At 39.3% G+C, this 14958-nt stretch overlaps 1 protein-coding gene across 1 annotated transcript in view; it reads right to left on the reverse strand.

Annotated features, from left to right (window-relative positions):
* CDH20 (cadherin 20) overlaps positions 1 to 14958 on the reverse strand; it is a 51690-nt gene that overhangs the window by 25865 nt on the left and 10867 nt on the right. Inside the window, exons 4-5 of the mRNA XM_077777576.1 lie at positions 13808 to 13975; positions 8914 to 9101 (exon numbers count right to left, since the gene is read on the reverse strand). Of these exons, the coding sequence (XP_077633702.1) occupies positions 8914 to 9101; positions 13808 to 13975 (356 nt within the window). The remainder of the gene's footprint in view (positions 1 to 8913; positions 9102 to 13807; positions 13976 to 14958) is intronic.

Raw genomic sequence — 14958 nt, forward strand, 5'->3', positions numbered from 1 at the left:
AATTCTTCTTAAGTACAAAGGCAATAGTGATTTTTTTTCCCCAAGAAACTACCATAAACACCTTACAGGAGTTCTCAGAGCACTGTGTTAGATCACTGTTTGTGTATTAAGTTTCCCATAGCTGTTCTCCTGTAAAAATCTTCTTTAAGAACCTAAACCAGTGCCTCATTTTACAATTGAAGAGACTGAGTCACAGGAAGCTCAGAATACTGGGCTAAGCAGACATGGTTACATAGTGTCAGAGTAGAAATGCTGCTCTAGATTTTTTTAATGTTTATTTATTTTAGAGAGAGAGAGAGACAGAGCACAAATGGGGAGGGGCAGAGAGAGAGGGAGACACATAATTTAAAGCTGGCTCTGGGTTTTGAGCTGTCAGCACAGAGCCTGATGTGGGGCTCGAACTTATGAACTGTGAGATCGTGACCTGAGATGAAGTCAGATACTTAACCTACTGAGCCACCCAGGCACCCTGCTGGTCTGGAGTTTTAAATTCCTCATCCAGAGGCACCCACAAAACTTTATCTTTGTCTGGTAACATTCCAAATCATACAGTTTTTTGATGATTCCTTTTTTCTTTAATCTATTCATACCATAAGAATGTTTTCTGTCAAAAAAATTACAACATTTTAGGGTAGAAAGTGAACTTGAATTGTATCCCTTAAGAATGATCCATTTATTAATGTAAAAACAGGGAGGGGGACAAAACATAAGAGACTCTGAAGAAGAAACAGGGTTCCTGGAGGGGTGGTTGGAGGGGGGTGGGCTAAATGGGTAAGGGGCATTAAGGAATCTACTCCTGAAATCATTGTTGCACTATATACTAACTACCTTGGATGTAAATTTAAAAAATAAATTAAAAATATGATACATGTATTTTTACATTAAAAAAAGAGTGATCCATTTATTTTTTTTCCAAAAAAATATCTAAATGTTTTGAGCAAAAATTCCCTCAAAACATCATCAATAATAAAAAAAAAATCATGGAAAGGCTGTCCTTTAAAATAATTACAGTGGATAGCAAAGGAGTAACTAAAGCAAAAAGTCACCTGTCCACTTAACAGTGACTTAAATTTTTCTAACTAAATATTCACTGGCACTTCTTTTCATAAAATATGCTGAATGTCAGCACATTTTATGTTAGAAGGAGGCATGTGTCCATTTAATTAAGTGCTTTGCTTTTGAGAAACAAACAGCAGTAGAAGCGGCTTTAATTAAATTGTGTATTTTCAGATTCTGACAAAAGAGTTTTATTTCGTTGTTTGGCTGCTGCATGTTTTGCATTTATTTATGCCATACGTTGTATTCCTTGTGTCCTTGGAGTCAGCGATGCCCATTTAAACCAGCTTGCCTGTCTCGCTAGTTCTTCATCAAAGGCAAGGCTTTAGGGGCCTTGGATGGCTCAGTCAGTAGAGCCTGAGGCTCTTAATCTCAGGGTTTTAAGTTTGAGCCCCATGTTGGGTTTAGAGATCATTTAGTAAATAAATAAATAAATTTTTAAAAAGGCAAGGTTTTATTAACGGGGAAATCTACCATTCAGATTATATGATAGGAAGGAATAGTTTTACTTGAAGGAATAGTTTTACCAATTTTACTTATCTATCTATCTATCCATTTATTTATTTAAAGTTTATTGGTTTATTTTGAGAGCGACAGAGACAGTGCTAGTGGGGCAGGGACAGAGAGAGAGGGAGACCAGAAATCCCAAGCAGGCTGTGCACCGTCAGTGCAGAGCCCAACAATGGGCTTGAATACACGGAACTGGGTGATCATGACCTGAGCCACGAGTCGAATGCTTAACCGACTGAGCCACCCAGGTGCCCTACCAATTTATTTTATTTATACTTACTCTCCAAATCTAGATATTCATCTTTTCCTGTTAAATTACATTATGTTCTCTTAAAATTCTTTCCTTAAATATGGGTCACCCAAAGTAGGCACTGTTGTTCATGGTAGGTTTGAGCTAGGTAAAGTTTGTTTTCCCCTTAATTTTAAGTCATTTTGTGATTTGGCATAAATTTGTACTATTTTTTTTAATGTTTATTTTTGACAGAGAGATTTATAGCGTGAGTCGGGGAAGGGCAGAGAGAGAGGGAGAGAGAGAGAGAGAGAGGGAGAGAGAGAATCCAAAGCAGGCTCCAGGCTCCAAGCTGTTAGCACAGAGCCCAGTGTGGGGCTCGAACCCACAAACTGTGGGATCATGACTTCAGCTGAAGTCGGATGCTCAACTGACTGAGCCACTCAGGCGTCCCATTTTGTTTTTTTTTTTCTTAAAGTATAATTTATGTACATTAAAGTTCATCTATTTTTAGTATAAAGTTTTGTAGGTTTTGACACAGAGTTAGGTGGAAACAGTCCATCACTGTGATCCCTCCATCATTACTCCTTGTCCAGTGGCTCCTTTGTGGTCAGTCCCTCCCCACTGGCAACCACTGATCTGTGTTCTGTCTCTATTATAAGAATGTTGTAGGGGCACCTGGGAGGCTCTGTTGGTTGAGCAGCCAACTTCAGCTCAGGTCATGACCTTGCAGTTTATGAGTTCAGGCCTGGCATTGGGCTCTGTGCCGACAGCTCCAAGCCTGGAGCCTGTTTCATATTGTGTCTCCCTCTCTCTCTGCCCCTCCACCACTCAGTGATCTGTCTGTCTCTCCCTCTCTCTCTCTCAAAAATAAAAATAAAAAGAACATAAAATATTAAAAAAATGTATAAATGTTGTATAAATGGAACTGTTTAGGAAATACTTTTTTGAATCTCTTCTTTTAGTTGGCGTGGTGTGTTTGAAATTCATTCATGTTGTTTTGTGAATGAATAGTCTGTCCCTTTTTATTACCAAGTACTATTTACTGTATGGGTGTACCACAGCTTATTTATCTATTCTCTACTTGAGGTACATTTGGGTTGTTTCTAGTTTCTGATGGTTATGAATAATTCTGCCATGAACATTGCATACAGGCTTTTGTGTGAACGTAGAGTTTTATTTAAGTTGGGTAAAAACCTAGGAATTGGATTGTTGGATTGTATGGTTAAATATATTTTAACATTATAAGAAACTTCCAAGCCAATGTTTATTTATTTATTTTTGTAAGTTCTTTTTTTTTTTTTTCAGTCTTTGTGAGAGAGAGTGTGAGTGGGGGAGTGGCAGAGAGAGAGGGAGACAGGATCCAAAGCAACAAAGTGGCTTTGCACTGACCACAGCGAACCTGATGTGGGGCTCAAACCCACAAATTGTGAGATCATGACCTGAGCTGAAGTCAGATGCTCAACTTACTGAGCCTCCCAGATACCCCCTGCACCAGTTTTTAAAGTGGCTGTATCATTTTGAATTCCTTCCAGGAATGTATGAAAGTTCTAACTGCTCAACATCCTTATCATTACTTGATTTCATCAGTTTTTCTGATTTTAGCCATTCTAGTGGGTATGAAGCAGTATCTCATTGTGATTTGTATTTCCCTAATGCCTAATGATGTTTAGCATTTTTGTATATCTTCTTGAAGAGTTCTTTATATAGTCTATATTCAAGTCCTTTATCAGACATGTGTTGGCAAATATTTATTCCCAATCTGTGATTAGTTTTAACAGTGCTTTTGAAGAGAAGAAACTTTTTTAGAGAGAGAGAGAGAGCATGTGTGTATGCTTGTGGAGGAGGGGCTGAGGGAGAGAAAAAGAGAGAATTTTAAGCAGGCTCCATGCCCAGTGCAGAGCTCTGTGTGGGGCTCGATCTCATGACCCTGAGATCAAGACCTGAGCTGAAATCATGAGCTGGACGCAGGTGCCTTGAAGAAAAGAAACTCTTCATTTTGATAGAGTCTTATTTATCACTTTCTTATTGTGGTTTTGGTGTCATATCTAAGAAATCTTTGCCCAATAAGGGTCAGAAAGATTCCCTTCCATGTTCCTTCTAGAAACTTTATAGGTTCAGTTTATTATATTTAGGTAGGTATATGATCCATTTTGAATTTGTTTTTGTGAGGTAGTAAAGTGTGTTTTTTTGTATATGGATATCCAGTTCCAATACTATCTGTTGAAGGGACTAAAGTGAGTTTTCAATTGCTAAAAATTTTTTTGAAAATAAATTACCCACTGATGATTACATTAAGATTGTCTCCCTCACTTAAATAATTTTATTATTTAAAATTGAAAGAAAACATTGCCCTAAATGCCCTAAGCTTTAAGTTGCTCACAATTGATATAGGAGTTTGACTTCTGTCTTGAAAAGTTTTTGTACTTGTTTTTTTAACATCAAAGAATTATTTCCATAGTTGTAATAGTAAATCATCGAAGAGTAATCCAGAACCCAAGTTCCAAATTCAAGAAACTTCCTAGACTTAAAGCACATAATATGATGAAGAGATATTATATTCTTGAAAATTGAACCACAAAAATTGGGCACAAAATAGTAATACTCTGTCTTTAGGCAGAATAAATTACTCCTTCCTCTGTTCCCATAGTACTTTGTCATATTTTGTGGTTCTTTTATTATGGTTCTTCTTTCTCTGTTTTACAAATGTTTCTGTGATGGTTCTTTTCACCAAACTAAGGGCAAAGGCTAAGAATTAGATGTTTATTCCCCAGTGCCTAGTAAGGGCCTAAAATCCAAAAGGCAGCAAAAAATGTTACATTGAGTAGTGTAAAAAAGTTTTCCACCACAAGTTTTGATGAGTATTGACAAGTACCATTTGGGTGATAATATACACAGATTTTATGTTACAATATTTTAGTGATCTTAAGGTATGCGTCTTTTCATATTTTGACATTTTGGAAATAGTGTTGCTTCTCCAATTGATGGCATCTTACAGTTGCTCTAGGCCCCGCAGGAGAGAGCATGCATGCATTTCACCTGAGCTCCACACATTGTTGGGATTACATGTGTTGAACTTTATTGTCTTCTAAAATGTCTTCAGAAAGATTGTACTAATATTTGACATTGAAACAAAAATTGTCGTATGGGCAGAGTGGCATGGAAACAACTCTGATGTTAGTGAAGCACATATATCTGTGCCAACAAGAGCATTTTTACAAAAAAGCTTTTATTTTCCTTACAAATAAGGAAGTAGAAAGCATTGTACCATTTGAATTGCAAGAGTTTTTTTTTTTTTTTTTTAAAGTGATATATAAAACAATGATGTGATTTCCATTTCATGGGCATCTTAGATTTGATGAAATACAGTTTTGCTTTTTGTGGCCTGCCTACGAGGAAAATGGACCCCAAACAATTGCTTGCTGTATGATGGGAGATGGAAGACATGCTGAAGACTGGAGTATAGCATGACAGCATGCTCCTCTAGAATAAAGAGCAATCTGAAAATTACGTATTTCAAGTTATCTTTCAAGCATTTGAGTTGAGACTGGAAATCAATTGATTGATTACTTAAAAGCCAAAAGACCCATGGTACTGGGTAGTAATCACTGTGGTTTTATGAAGACCCAATTACCCAATTCTATCAATTCAACTTAATTTTTCTTTTTGAAAAAGTATGTGCTTGTTAGACTAATAATAGGGCTTAGGGAAATAAATCAAAAGCAGAACTTCTGTTTCACTTTTATATGACATTATTAATGACAAATTGGGAAGATGAGTGTGGACCAGGCATCTTGAGTGAATGTTGTTCTGAAAGTATAGACTGAGCAGTCAGTAGCCTCGAAAGTATTTATTATCTTTGACTTGTCCATCTACCCAACGTATTGACCTCTTTTTTAATTCCATTTTCTATCACCTCCTAAGTTCAGAAGAGAAATCCAAATGACCTTGGCCAAACTGATGTCTGTTTTGATTAAATATGGATATAGATTTAGTAATGACAATGAAAGATAGTGGTCAATCTTAGAAGGTTTAATCTTTTCTCCATATAAGGGAGCTGGAGAAACAATATTTTGAGGTTCCCTTCAGATACAAAATTGTAATAGTTAATATTTTTTTAAAATGAATGGCCTATAATAAGGTCTAAGCTATAATAACTTGAAATACATTAGTATATTATTATTTAGAATTATATATTATTTTAAGATATAAAATAAAATTTAAAATATATTGAGAATCCCAAAAGCTTTTTTTCTGATTCATTTTTTTAAAGAAATTTTTTGCATTAAAGAAACACTAATTCTCCAAACCTTTGAGCATCTATCTTGTATTCAGTTACCAGACATAGTAAGCAGTGCATTATTAACTTTTTACTTGAGGCATACCACATCATAGGGGAATGATCTTAATCTTATGTCATACCCCAAGGTGGTATTGTTATTTCTAGTCATGTTTTATAATTCTAACATGTTATTAACTCAAAGGAGGAGAATAAAATAAGAAACTGTAATATTTAAATTACATCCAGGTTTATTTGATGATTCTGAAGTTGGTATCAGCATTTTATACTGTTTTGAGGTCATTGTGTGCTGGTTTATAAAGATTTCTGGTTGGTGAGATGCTGACTTATCTGTTCTTTTGGTGTATTTGTATATTGCTTATGTAAATATAGGACAAATATATGAACTCTTCACTTCTTTTTTTTTTTATACATATATTTTTTAATTTATTTCTAGGAGAGAGAGAGAGAGAGACAGCGTGAGCAGGGGAGGGTCAGAGAGAGAGGGAGTCACAGACTGAAACAGGCTCCAGGCTCTGAGCTGGCAGTCAGCACAGAGCCCGACGCGGGGCTCGAACCCACAAACCGCGAGATCATGACCCAAGCGAAAGTCGGACGCTCAACCGACTAAGCCACCCAGGCGCCCCTGAACTCTTCACTTCTAAAGCAGTGTTAATTCTACTCCGTGGAATAGCATGTAGTAAAGGTGTTGTTAAAGACATTATTAACTGGGTGCCCCATTCTGAGTTATGACTTTGTTGCTTTTGTGAAGGTCATCGATGATATCCATGTTCCTAAAGTCTGTGGTTGGTTTTCAATGTTCTTACATGATCTTCAACAGCATTTGTCTTTCCCTTCTCCTGGAGACAGTTTTTAATGCCTGGGCACCACACTCCCTTAATTTTCCTCCTGTTTTCCTGATCTCTCCTTCTTAGTCTCCTTGCTTATCCTTGCCCTTCTCTCTCACCTCTTCATGCTGGGGTGCTACGGGGCTCATTTTCACTGTCTTCTCCATCTGTGCCCAGTCCCTTGGAATGTCATTCTGTTGTATTTGCTTTAAGCACCATTTATATGCTTTTGACTCCCAAACTTATATTTCCAGCCCAGAACTCTTGTCTAAACTCCATATTCCTATACCCAGTAGCTACTACACATGTCCACTTGAGTGACATGTCCAGAACTTAAAACCAGTATTTGTCACTGCCTGCTACCTTCTCTATGTGTAGACTCCCCCATCTTAGTTAGAGGTAGCTCTGTTCTTGTTGCTCAGTTGATTTCTCTCTTTCTTTCATATTCTTATTCAGTTTGTTAGGAAATCCAGTGGGTGCTACTTTCAAAGTTTATCCAGATCCTGACCGCATCTCACCACCTCCATTCCTACCACCTTAGGCTGAGCCACCATCATCTCCTACCTGGATTATTGCTCCCCTCTTATGGTCTTTTTTCAACACAGCCTACAGAGCAATTATTTTATAATGAAAGTCCAGTTATACATGTTTTAAAGTTCTTTAGTTGTTCCCCACTTTACTCAGAGGAAAAAATACTTAGAGCAGCCTATAGGTTGTACATTTATAGGTCTGACTTTTTCCTCTACTAGTCTTCCCCTCTACTGAGCCTTATCAACCCCTTTGTTGCTTTTGAAACAGAGTAGGCAGAACCCATCTCTGGGCCTTGGTACTGGTTGTCCCTTTGCCTGGAACGCTTTTCCTCAACATCTCCATGCCCATTCCCTTGTCTTCAGGGCTGCGTAAAATTACTGAAAGTTGTTTGTAGGGCACCTCCCAGGGGTTTGCATTGTCAGTGTGTCCAGCTCTGTGCTGTAACTGTACCCACTTTAAATCTTTGTATAAATGTCACTTCTCTGTGAAGCCAATCCCAATTTAAATTTGACGTCATCTTGGCTTTTCTGATCTCACTTTATTCTGTTCTGCCCTTCTCCAATGTGGCATTTATCACTTTCTAGTACTGTATTACTTTATTGATTTATTTGGTATTTTGATTGTCTTCTTCCCCTTATTAGAATGTAAGCTCCACAAAGGCAGATATTTTTAGTTATTTTACTTACTCTCTATATTATACATGTAGAGTGATACCTGGAACATAGGTAGATGCTCAACAAATATTTGTTGAATAAATGAGATATCTTAGATGTATTTAAAATAGAAGAGATGGAAGATTAAATGAATGAGTTTTTGAGTTTCATCAGATATATAGCTACTAGGTCATTACAACTTTAGTTTTTTAAGGTTTTATTTTCCACCCCAATATATCCATATGTGTTTTATGTCACAGAAAAAGTTGATTGCTTATATTCATAAAACTTGGTAATTTATGAAGCAAAGGAATTTCAAGTGATAATGCCACTCAGTAGCTATGTTTGATAAAAGTTTTCCAAGTCTAATTAGCATCTGTGGATCTTCAAGTAGCAATGAAAAAAATCTCTGCATGTTACTTATTGATTCATAAATAATATTATAGCTTGCTTTATTATTTATGGTATAATATAGTAAGAAATGAGTGTTATTCAACTGTAGATATTGATCAAGTCATTAGCATCATTAGTGAATTAAGCTGCAACAGTTTTTTAAGTGATTAAGTAATGAATTGGGAGAAATGACATAATTATATTTTTATCATGACATAAGTACCCTCTCTACAAAATGATGACACACCCAGTATTTATGGGTAAGCAAAAGGAGTTTTTTTTTTTTTTAACAAGCAGAAAGAACATTTGTCTGAGGTTTTCAAACATTACATGTTGCTAGTGTAGCAGCCCTTACTGATCTGATATATATTCCCAGTCTCCATTAACATGATTTGGCAAGAGGGGTTGCCTTACCTTCTTCACAGTTATGATGCCTACTTGGAAATTTGGATCTGTGTTAATGTCAAACGCATCTGCACCATCTCCGTCCACAATGGTGTATTTCATCTCTGCATTGATTCCTTCATCCAAGTCCTTGGCAAACACTCTGCCCACAGTGGAGCTAACTGGAGCTGATTCCAACACACTCATCTGATAATGTTCTGTGAAGAAAGGTCAGAGCATGCGTTCATGTAATCTGTTGCTATAAAAAATGCCTCAGTAGTGTCAAATCATATCAGGCATGCTGGGCAAAATGCCTTTCTCCTGGTTTAAGAATTAAAACATGAGTTTTATAGAGGAAAACCTGAAATCCAGAGAGGCTGAGCATTATGAGGTCATAGTCTATACTGGATGTTTAATAAGGAGGGGCCAAAATAGCTTGACCTAATTTTAAGAATAGGACAGGATGAGGGGTGCCTGGGTGGTTCAGTTAGTTGAGAGTCTGACTTGAGCTCAGGTCATGATCTCACGGTTCGTGAGTTCAAGCCCCACGTCAGGCTTGCTGCTGTCAGAGCAGAGCCTGCTTTAGATCCTCTGTCCTCCTCTCTCTGCCCCTACCCAACTCACGCTCTCTCTCAAAAACAAACAAACAAACAAAACATTAAAAAAAGAATAGGATACGATGAAAACAAAAATATTTTTTCTCCTTCCCCCCCACTTTTTTACAGCTTATTTATTTTTGAGAGTGGGGGAAGGGCAGAGAGAGAGGGAGAGAGAATCCCAAGTGGGCTCCACACTGTCAGTGCAGAGCCCGATATGGGGCCTGAACCCATGAACTGTGAGATTACAACCTGAGCTGAAATCACGAGTCAGACGCTTAACCGACTGAACCACCCAGGCACTCCCAAAATATTTCTTCTCTTACTGACTCTACATTCAGAGTGAAGGAATTTTCTTGCTTTCTGATCTTTCAGTCCTTCCTAATGAACTATTTCCCCAAATGTTAATTCCTTCTCAGAAAGGAAAAAAAAAAAAAACCATGGTGATTGCCAAGTATATATTTATCCTGTTCACACTTGAAAATACCCACGGTTTCCTTTGTGGCCTGGCCAGTGTATGGAGTTTCTAGCTCTGTCCACCTGCCCAAAGTTAGTGGATCAGTGAGCTCTAAATGAGGAACAGCCTCAAAGAGCAGCTGCAGCTATTCTACTACCAGCTCCCAGCTCCTTGTGCTGTCCATCAGTGTGTCTTTGCCTTTGGCTCTGCCCCCGGCAGACCTCTGCTGTGGCTTGTTCTCTTGATCCAGATTAGAATACCCCAAACACCGTCACATATGTGAGAATCTCAGAGTTGGAAATGTTCTCCTTTTCAACTTGATTATTTTGAATTCACAGTTAAATGTAGTTCATTTTCATTTCCAAAGAGTTGTGTCTTCGCTACCTTACCATCTCTGGGGCTCAACTTTTTGATGTTCTTCATTATTTTGTCAATCAAAATGTGACTAACTAAAGAACAAAGAAAATCACACAATCACTTTTCAATATGTTCATAGTCTCTCATTCTAATATGTATTTCAAGCTACAGGGAAGCCTGGGATGTGAGGGCTTGAGTTTCACAAAGATTTGGGGAGGTTGACAGCACCCAACCAGCTCACAGCACCCTCCCTTGTGCAGGAGAAGAAATAAAGCCTGTTCTTTGCAAATAAGAGCCAGGAAATTGCTGATGTCTGTATTAAGCTGGCAGGCACGTGGATTTCATGATCTCTTTCCCTTTTCTTCCAAAGTTGTTGATGAATCAGACTTTGCTATTGCAGAACTTTTGGGAAAAACAAACAAGTATATTTCCCACACCAGGAAAGCTGTGTGTTCTGTGTTTAAACAAGCATATGTGTAAGATTTCTACACATGATGCGTTGTGTTAGAAATAAATAGCCTGAGGGGCGCCTGGGTGGCTTAGTCGGTTAAGCGTCCGACTTTCGCTTAGGTCATGATCTCGCGGTTCGTGGGTTCGAGCCCCGCATCGGGCTCTGTGCTGACTGCCAGCTCAGAGCCTGGAGCCTGTTTCAGTCTGTGACTCCCTCTCTCTCTGACCCTCTCCTGCTCACGCTGTCTCTCTCTCTCTCTCTCCTAGAAATAAATAAAAAATATTAAAAAAAAAAATAGCCTGAGATCTTGATACTCCGTTGTATTTGGTTCAGTTAAAGGTAACTGAGTTTGTTCAATGTAAAATAATAGTTGTTTCATTTTGTCACCATCCCATGATCATATTATGGTAGTAATTATAAGAAAGAAGGAGAATTGAATTTTTAAAATGAGCAGTCAAGGGGTGCCTGGGTGGCTCAGTTGGTTGAGCATCCAACTGTTGATTTCATCTCAGGTCATGATCCCAGGGTCGTGGGATCAAGCCCTACGTCAGGCTCTGTGCTCATGTGGAGGGAGAGAGGGGGAGAGAGAATCTCAAGCAGGCCCCGTGCTGATTGCACGGACAGAGTCTGACGCGGGGCTCAAACCCAGGAACCGTGAAATCACGACCCTAGCTGAAATCAGGAGTTCGATGCTTAACTGTCTGAGCCACCCAGGCGCCCCAATGACAATCACTGTTATGTATTTACATTTCATCCTCTGTGCAGCGTAGTCCATGCTTTTGCTCTATGCCAGATTCTCCATGATTTTGAAAAAGTGACAACTCAAAATGTTTGCTTTAGAATGGGTGTTAAGATGTTGACTTGCAGGGCAGGACTGAAACCCTGGCTCTTGTTGTGTTGTATTGTGCTGTTGTGAAGTTGGCAGGTTTGGGGTGATAGGACTTTCCTGTGGTTTGTCCAAATCCACACACTTAGGAGCTACACAATAACATGGTTCTTTTGACCTTTCTGTCTTCATCAGAGACCCCTCTAGTGTCTAATTTAAAAAGCCAAATAGGGTAGTTTAAGGATGTTCAGGAATCTGTATGGCAATGTGAGCCATTCGTGAAGTAATAAAGATAGAACCCACAGAATCGGCAAAGCAGTAAGAAACCAATCCATAGGACATTTCACCAGCTGCTCCATGATGCACTGCTGCTCTGTACGGTAGAGCCAGTCAGCTTCTCAGCCTGCTTGCCGAGTACTTACCTAGTATTCTGCCTTTTTGTTTCGTGAAATCTCCTGGGGTCTTTGTGTATACCAGTTGTATGTGAGTATTTGAACTTCCTTCCTAACTATACAGAGATAAAAGAGATGGCTCACTTGGTCTGGCTGATTCAGAATATAGCTACTCAGCTAATAGTCTGGCTTGACGCTGGTTTTAGTTTAGTTTAGTGTTTTTTTTTAACCTGATTTCCCTCATCAAGTCTTTCACCTGGAATTGTGGCTGCTATTCTCATTTCTCCCAACTGTTCCCTTTAGGTATCTGATTCTCACATTCCCTTCTCCATTTCTGGGCTCCATTCCACAGTTACAGCTCTTTATTTCCACCTTCCTTAAGGACATTCAATCAGACTGTCCTGCTGTCACTTCATATTCAAATCCGTATTTGTCTTCCTCCTTCCCTGCCACAGGTTGCATTTTGCATCCTCTCTTTCTGTCAGCACTACGATTCTGCTCCCTGTCACTTAGACCTAAAACATCGTAGTCATCTTTGACTCCACTCTCTGCCATGTTTCCTTCAGCCAGGAAATCAGGAGACAGAAGTCCCTGTTTTCTTACTGGTCTTACTCCATTCCTTCTGTTTCCTTAAGTCCTTATCAGTTCCAGTGTTGACCATTGCAAAAGCCCTCTGATGGCTTCCCCAGCTGCTAGTCCCCACTCTTAACCAACCCCTCCTGTACTTGGCTATCACATTAGCCTTCTTTCATGTCTCTGTCTTGCTCAAAAACTTTTCACTGACTTCCTTTAGAAAAGTAAGACATTTAAAACACGAAAGAGCAGGTCTCCACTTTCAGGGAGTCTTTGAACATAAAATTCTATTTGCTACTTTATTTCCAGGTCTTTCTATTGTAGATAAATATTTTCTCCCTTACATTCAGGTTCTACTCGAATGAGCTCTAGCAAAGCAGAGATTTTGTTTTGTAAACTAATCTATGTGTCATACCTAGATGGTGCCGGAAACAAATATTTTTTGAATGAATGAATGAATGAATGAATGGCTTTTGCCTTCTGGAATGTTTTCCTTTCTTCTGATTTAAATGTTTTATAGTTTTTAGTCCCCTGTTGAGGTATTGCCCTTCTGTGAAGGCTTCATAGTTTATTGTGACAGTTTCATTCTACGCTACTCAGGTGACACGGCAAATGCTACTACTTCTTGGTTAACTTTTGGGGAGGTTAGGCTGTGTACTCTCCAGCTGGATTTTAAGCTTCATAGGGCAGCGACTGGGTCTGAAGCATCTTGTATCCCTCATGGCCAGTGCCATTGCAAAACCGGTACTTGGTACTCTTGTGGGTTGACTGGTGAGGTAGTCAGATGGGCTGCTATGTGTTCACCTGCAGTTTTGGCTTAGTTTCTCTGTGTGCATTCTCAACAGGGCAGTATTGTCTCCTAGGGGACAAACATTGGTTTGGGGGAAAGGGGAGATCTGAAAAAAAAAAAACACTTAGATGCTGCAGTGGTTTGTAGCTTTCTAAGTTCACCCCTATCCAACAAAATCTTATTCCTTAGTATTTAATTTTATGGGGCAGGGTGCAGGGCATGGTGATCAAGAAAAAAAGAAAAAGTCTAAAAGAGCTCCAGAGAGAGGTGCTAATGAAAAAGGTGAGAAACACTAGTATAGTGCTATGGGATGTTGGGCCCAGAAGGGAAATGGTTGTGTGAGAATTGCATGATAAATGTAGGAAGGGAACCCATGGATAATTGAACTTAAGGAGGAACTCAGACTGGCCTCTTTCTTTCACTTCTGTAATAGGTGCATCCCTCTGGCCTGAGATCTGTACTCTCAATGGTTAGGTACTCACTCTGGGGAAAGCGGGGTGGGTTATCATTGACATCTGAGAGGGTGATGTTGACCGTCGTGGTCCCAGCTAACCCTCCAAGCTGCCCTCCCATGTCCTTGGCTTGGATAATCACTTCATAGTATTCTTTGGCTTCTCGGTCCATGTTCGTGAGAGCTGTCCTAATAACACCTGCAGGATAGAGAAGATTTTGTTTTCATTTTTATTTTTTCAAAAATTTATTTGTTTATTTTGAGAGGGAGAGAGCATGTGAATCAGGGAGGGGCAGAGAGAAAGGGAGAGAGAGAATCCCAAGTAGGCTCTGTGCTGTCAGTGGGAGCAGGAACCGAACTGTGAGATCATGACCTGGGCTGAAACCGAGAGTCAGATGCTTAACCAACTGAGCCACCCAGGCACCCAAGGGTTTTGTTTTTAAAAACAAAACCACAAATGCAGTGTTTAAGATTGGCTTCTAGGTTTCTTCCCTGTGCATTGTTAATATCTAGAGTCGAGATGCAAATCATCTGTATTTTATTAAACTTGAGGTCAGGATTCTAGCTCCAAAAAAATGCTGCGCTTAATTAACTAAGTGGGGAGTAGGCACTGGTCCTGCAGGAAGAGCTCAGGGCCGGTTTCCTTTGGCAGCATTACCGGGAGAGAACAGGAGGTGGCAGCAGTGGCTCTCCGGCAGGTTTAGGGACTGGCAGCCGGGGCGATTTCAGGGGTCGCTGTCGTACCAGAGACAACTGGGGCTTTGGGTCTGGAAAACAAAGCCTCGTATGTCTGCAAATCTGTGATTGTAGATCATTCTCTTTCAGCTCGCTCTTTACCCTAGAGCCCTTGTAGTGTGAATGACTTTTCTTTACGCAGCTCACTCCTAGTTGGCTTTTCCCTGCCTCCGCAATACCTGTGAGCAGGTTTGGAATTCTGATTTGCTGTCCTTTAGTTACAGATTCATTCGGTTTTGTTACATTCTGCTTACCTCTGTGCTTCACTGATTTCCATTCACATGAAAGATGCTCTGTTGAGTTGTTCATTTTTAACATGCATAAGGGATGAACTCCCCGAACAGTGAGTAGCAGCATTATACTGTGATGATACAGTGTCATTTAAGAAAAAGGGTCTAAATCAAAATCCAGTGAAAAGTGTTGTTTTGATCCTGCTAAGGATGTGCT

This window comes from Crocuta crocuta, unplaced genomic scaffold, assembly GCF_008692635.1.
Source record: "Crocuta crocuta isolate KB4526 unplaced genomic scaffold, BGI_CrCroc_1.0 scaffold36, whole genome shotgun sequence".
In the NCBI taxonomy this organism is placed as follows: domain Eukaryota; kingdom Metazoa; phylum Chordata; class Mammalia; order Carnivora; family Hyaenidae; genus Crocuta; species Crocuta crocuta.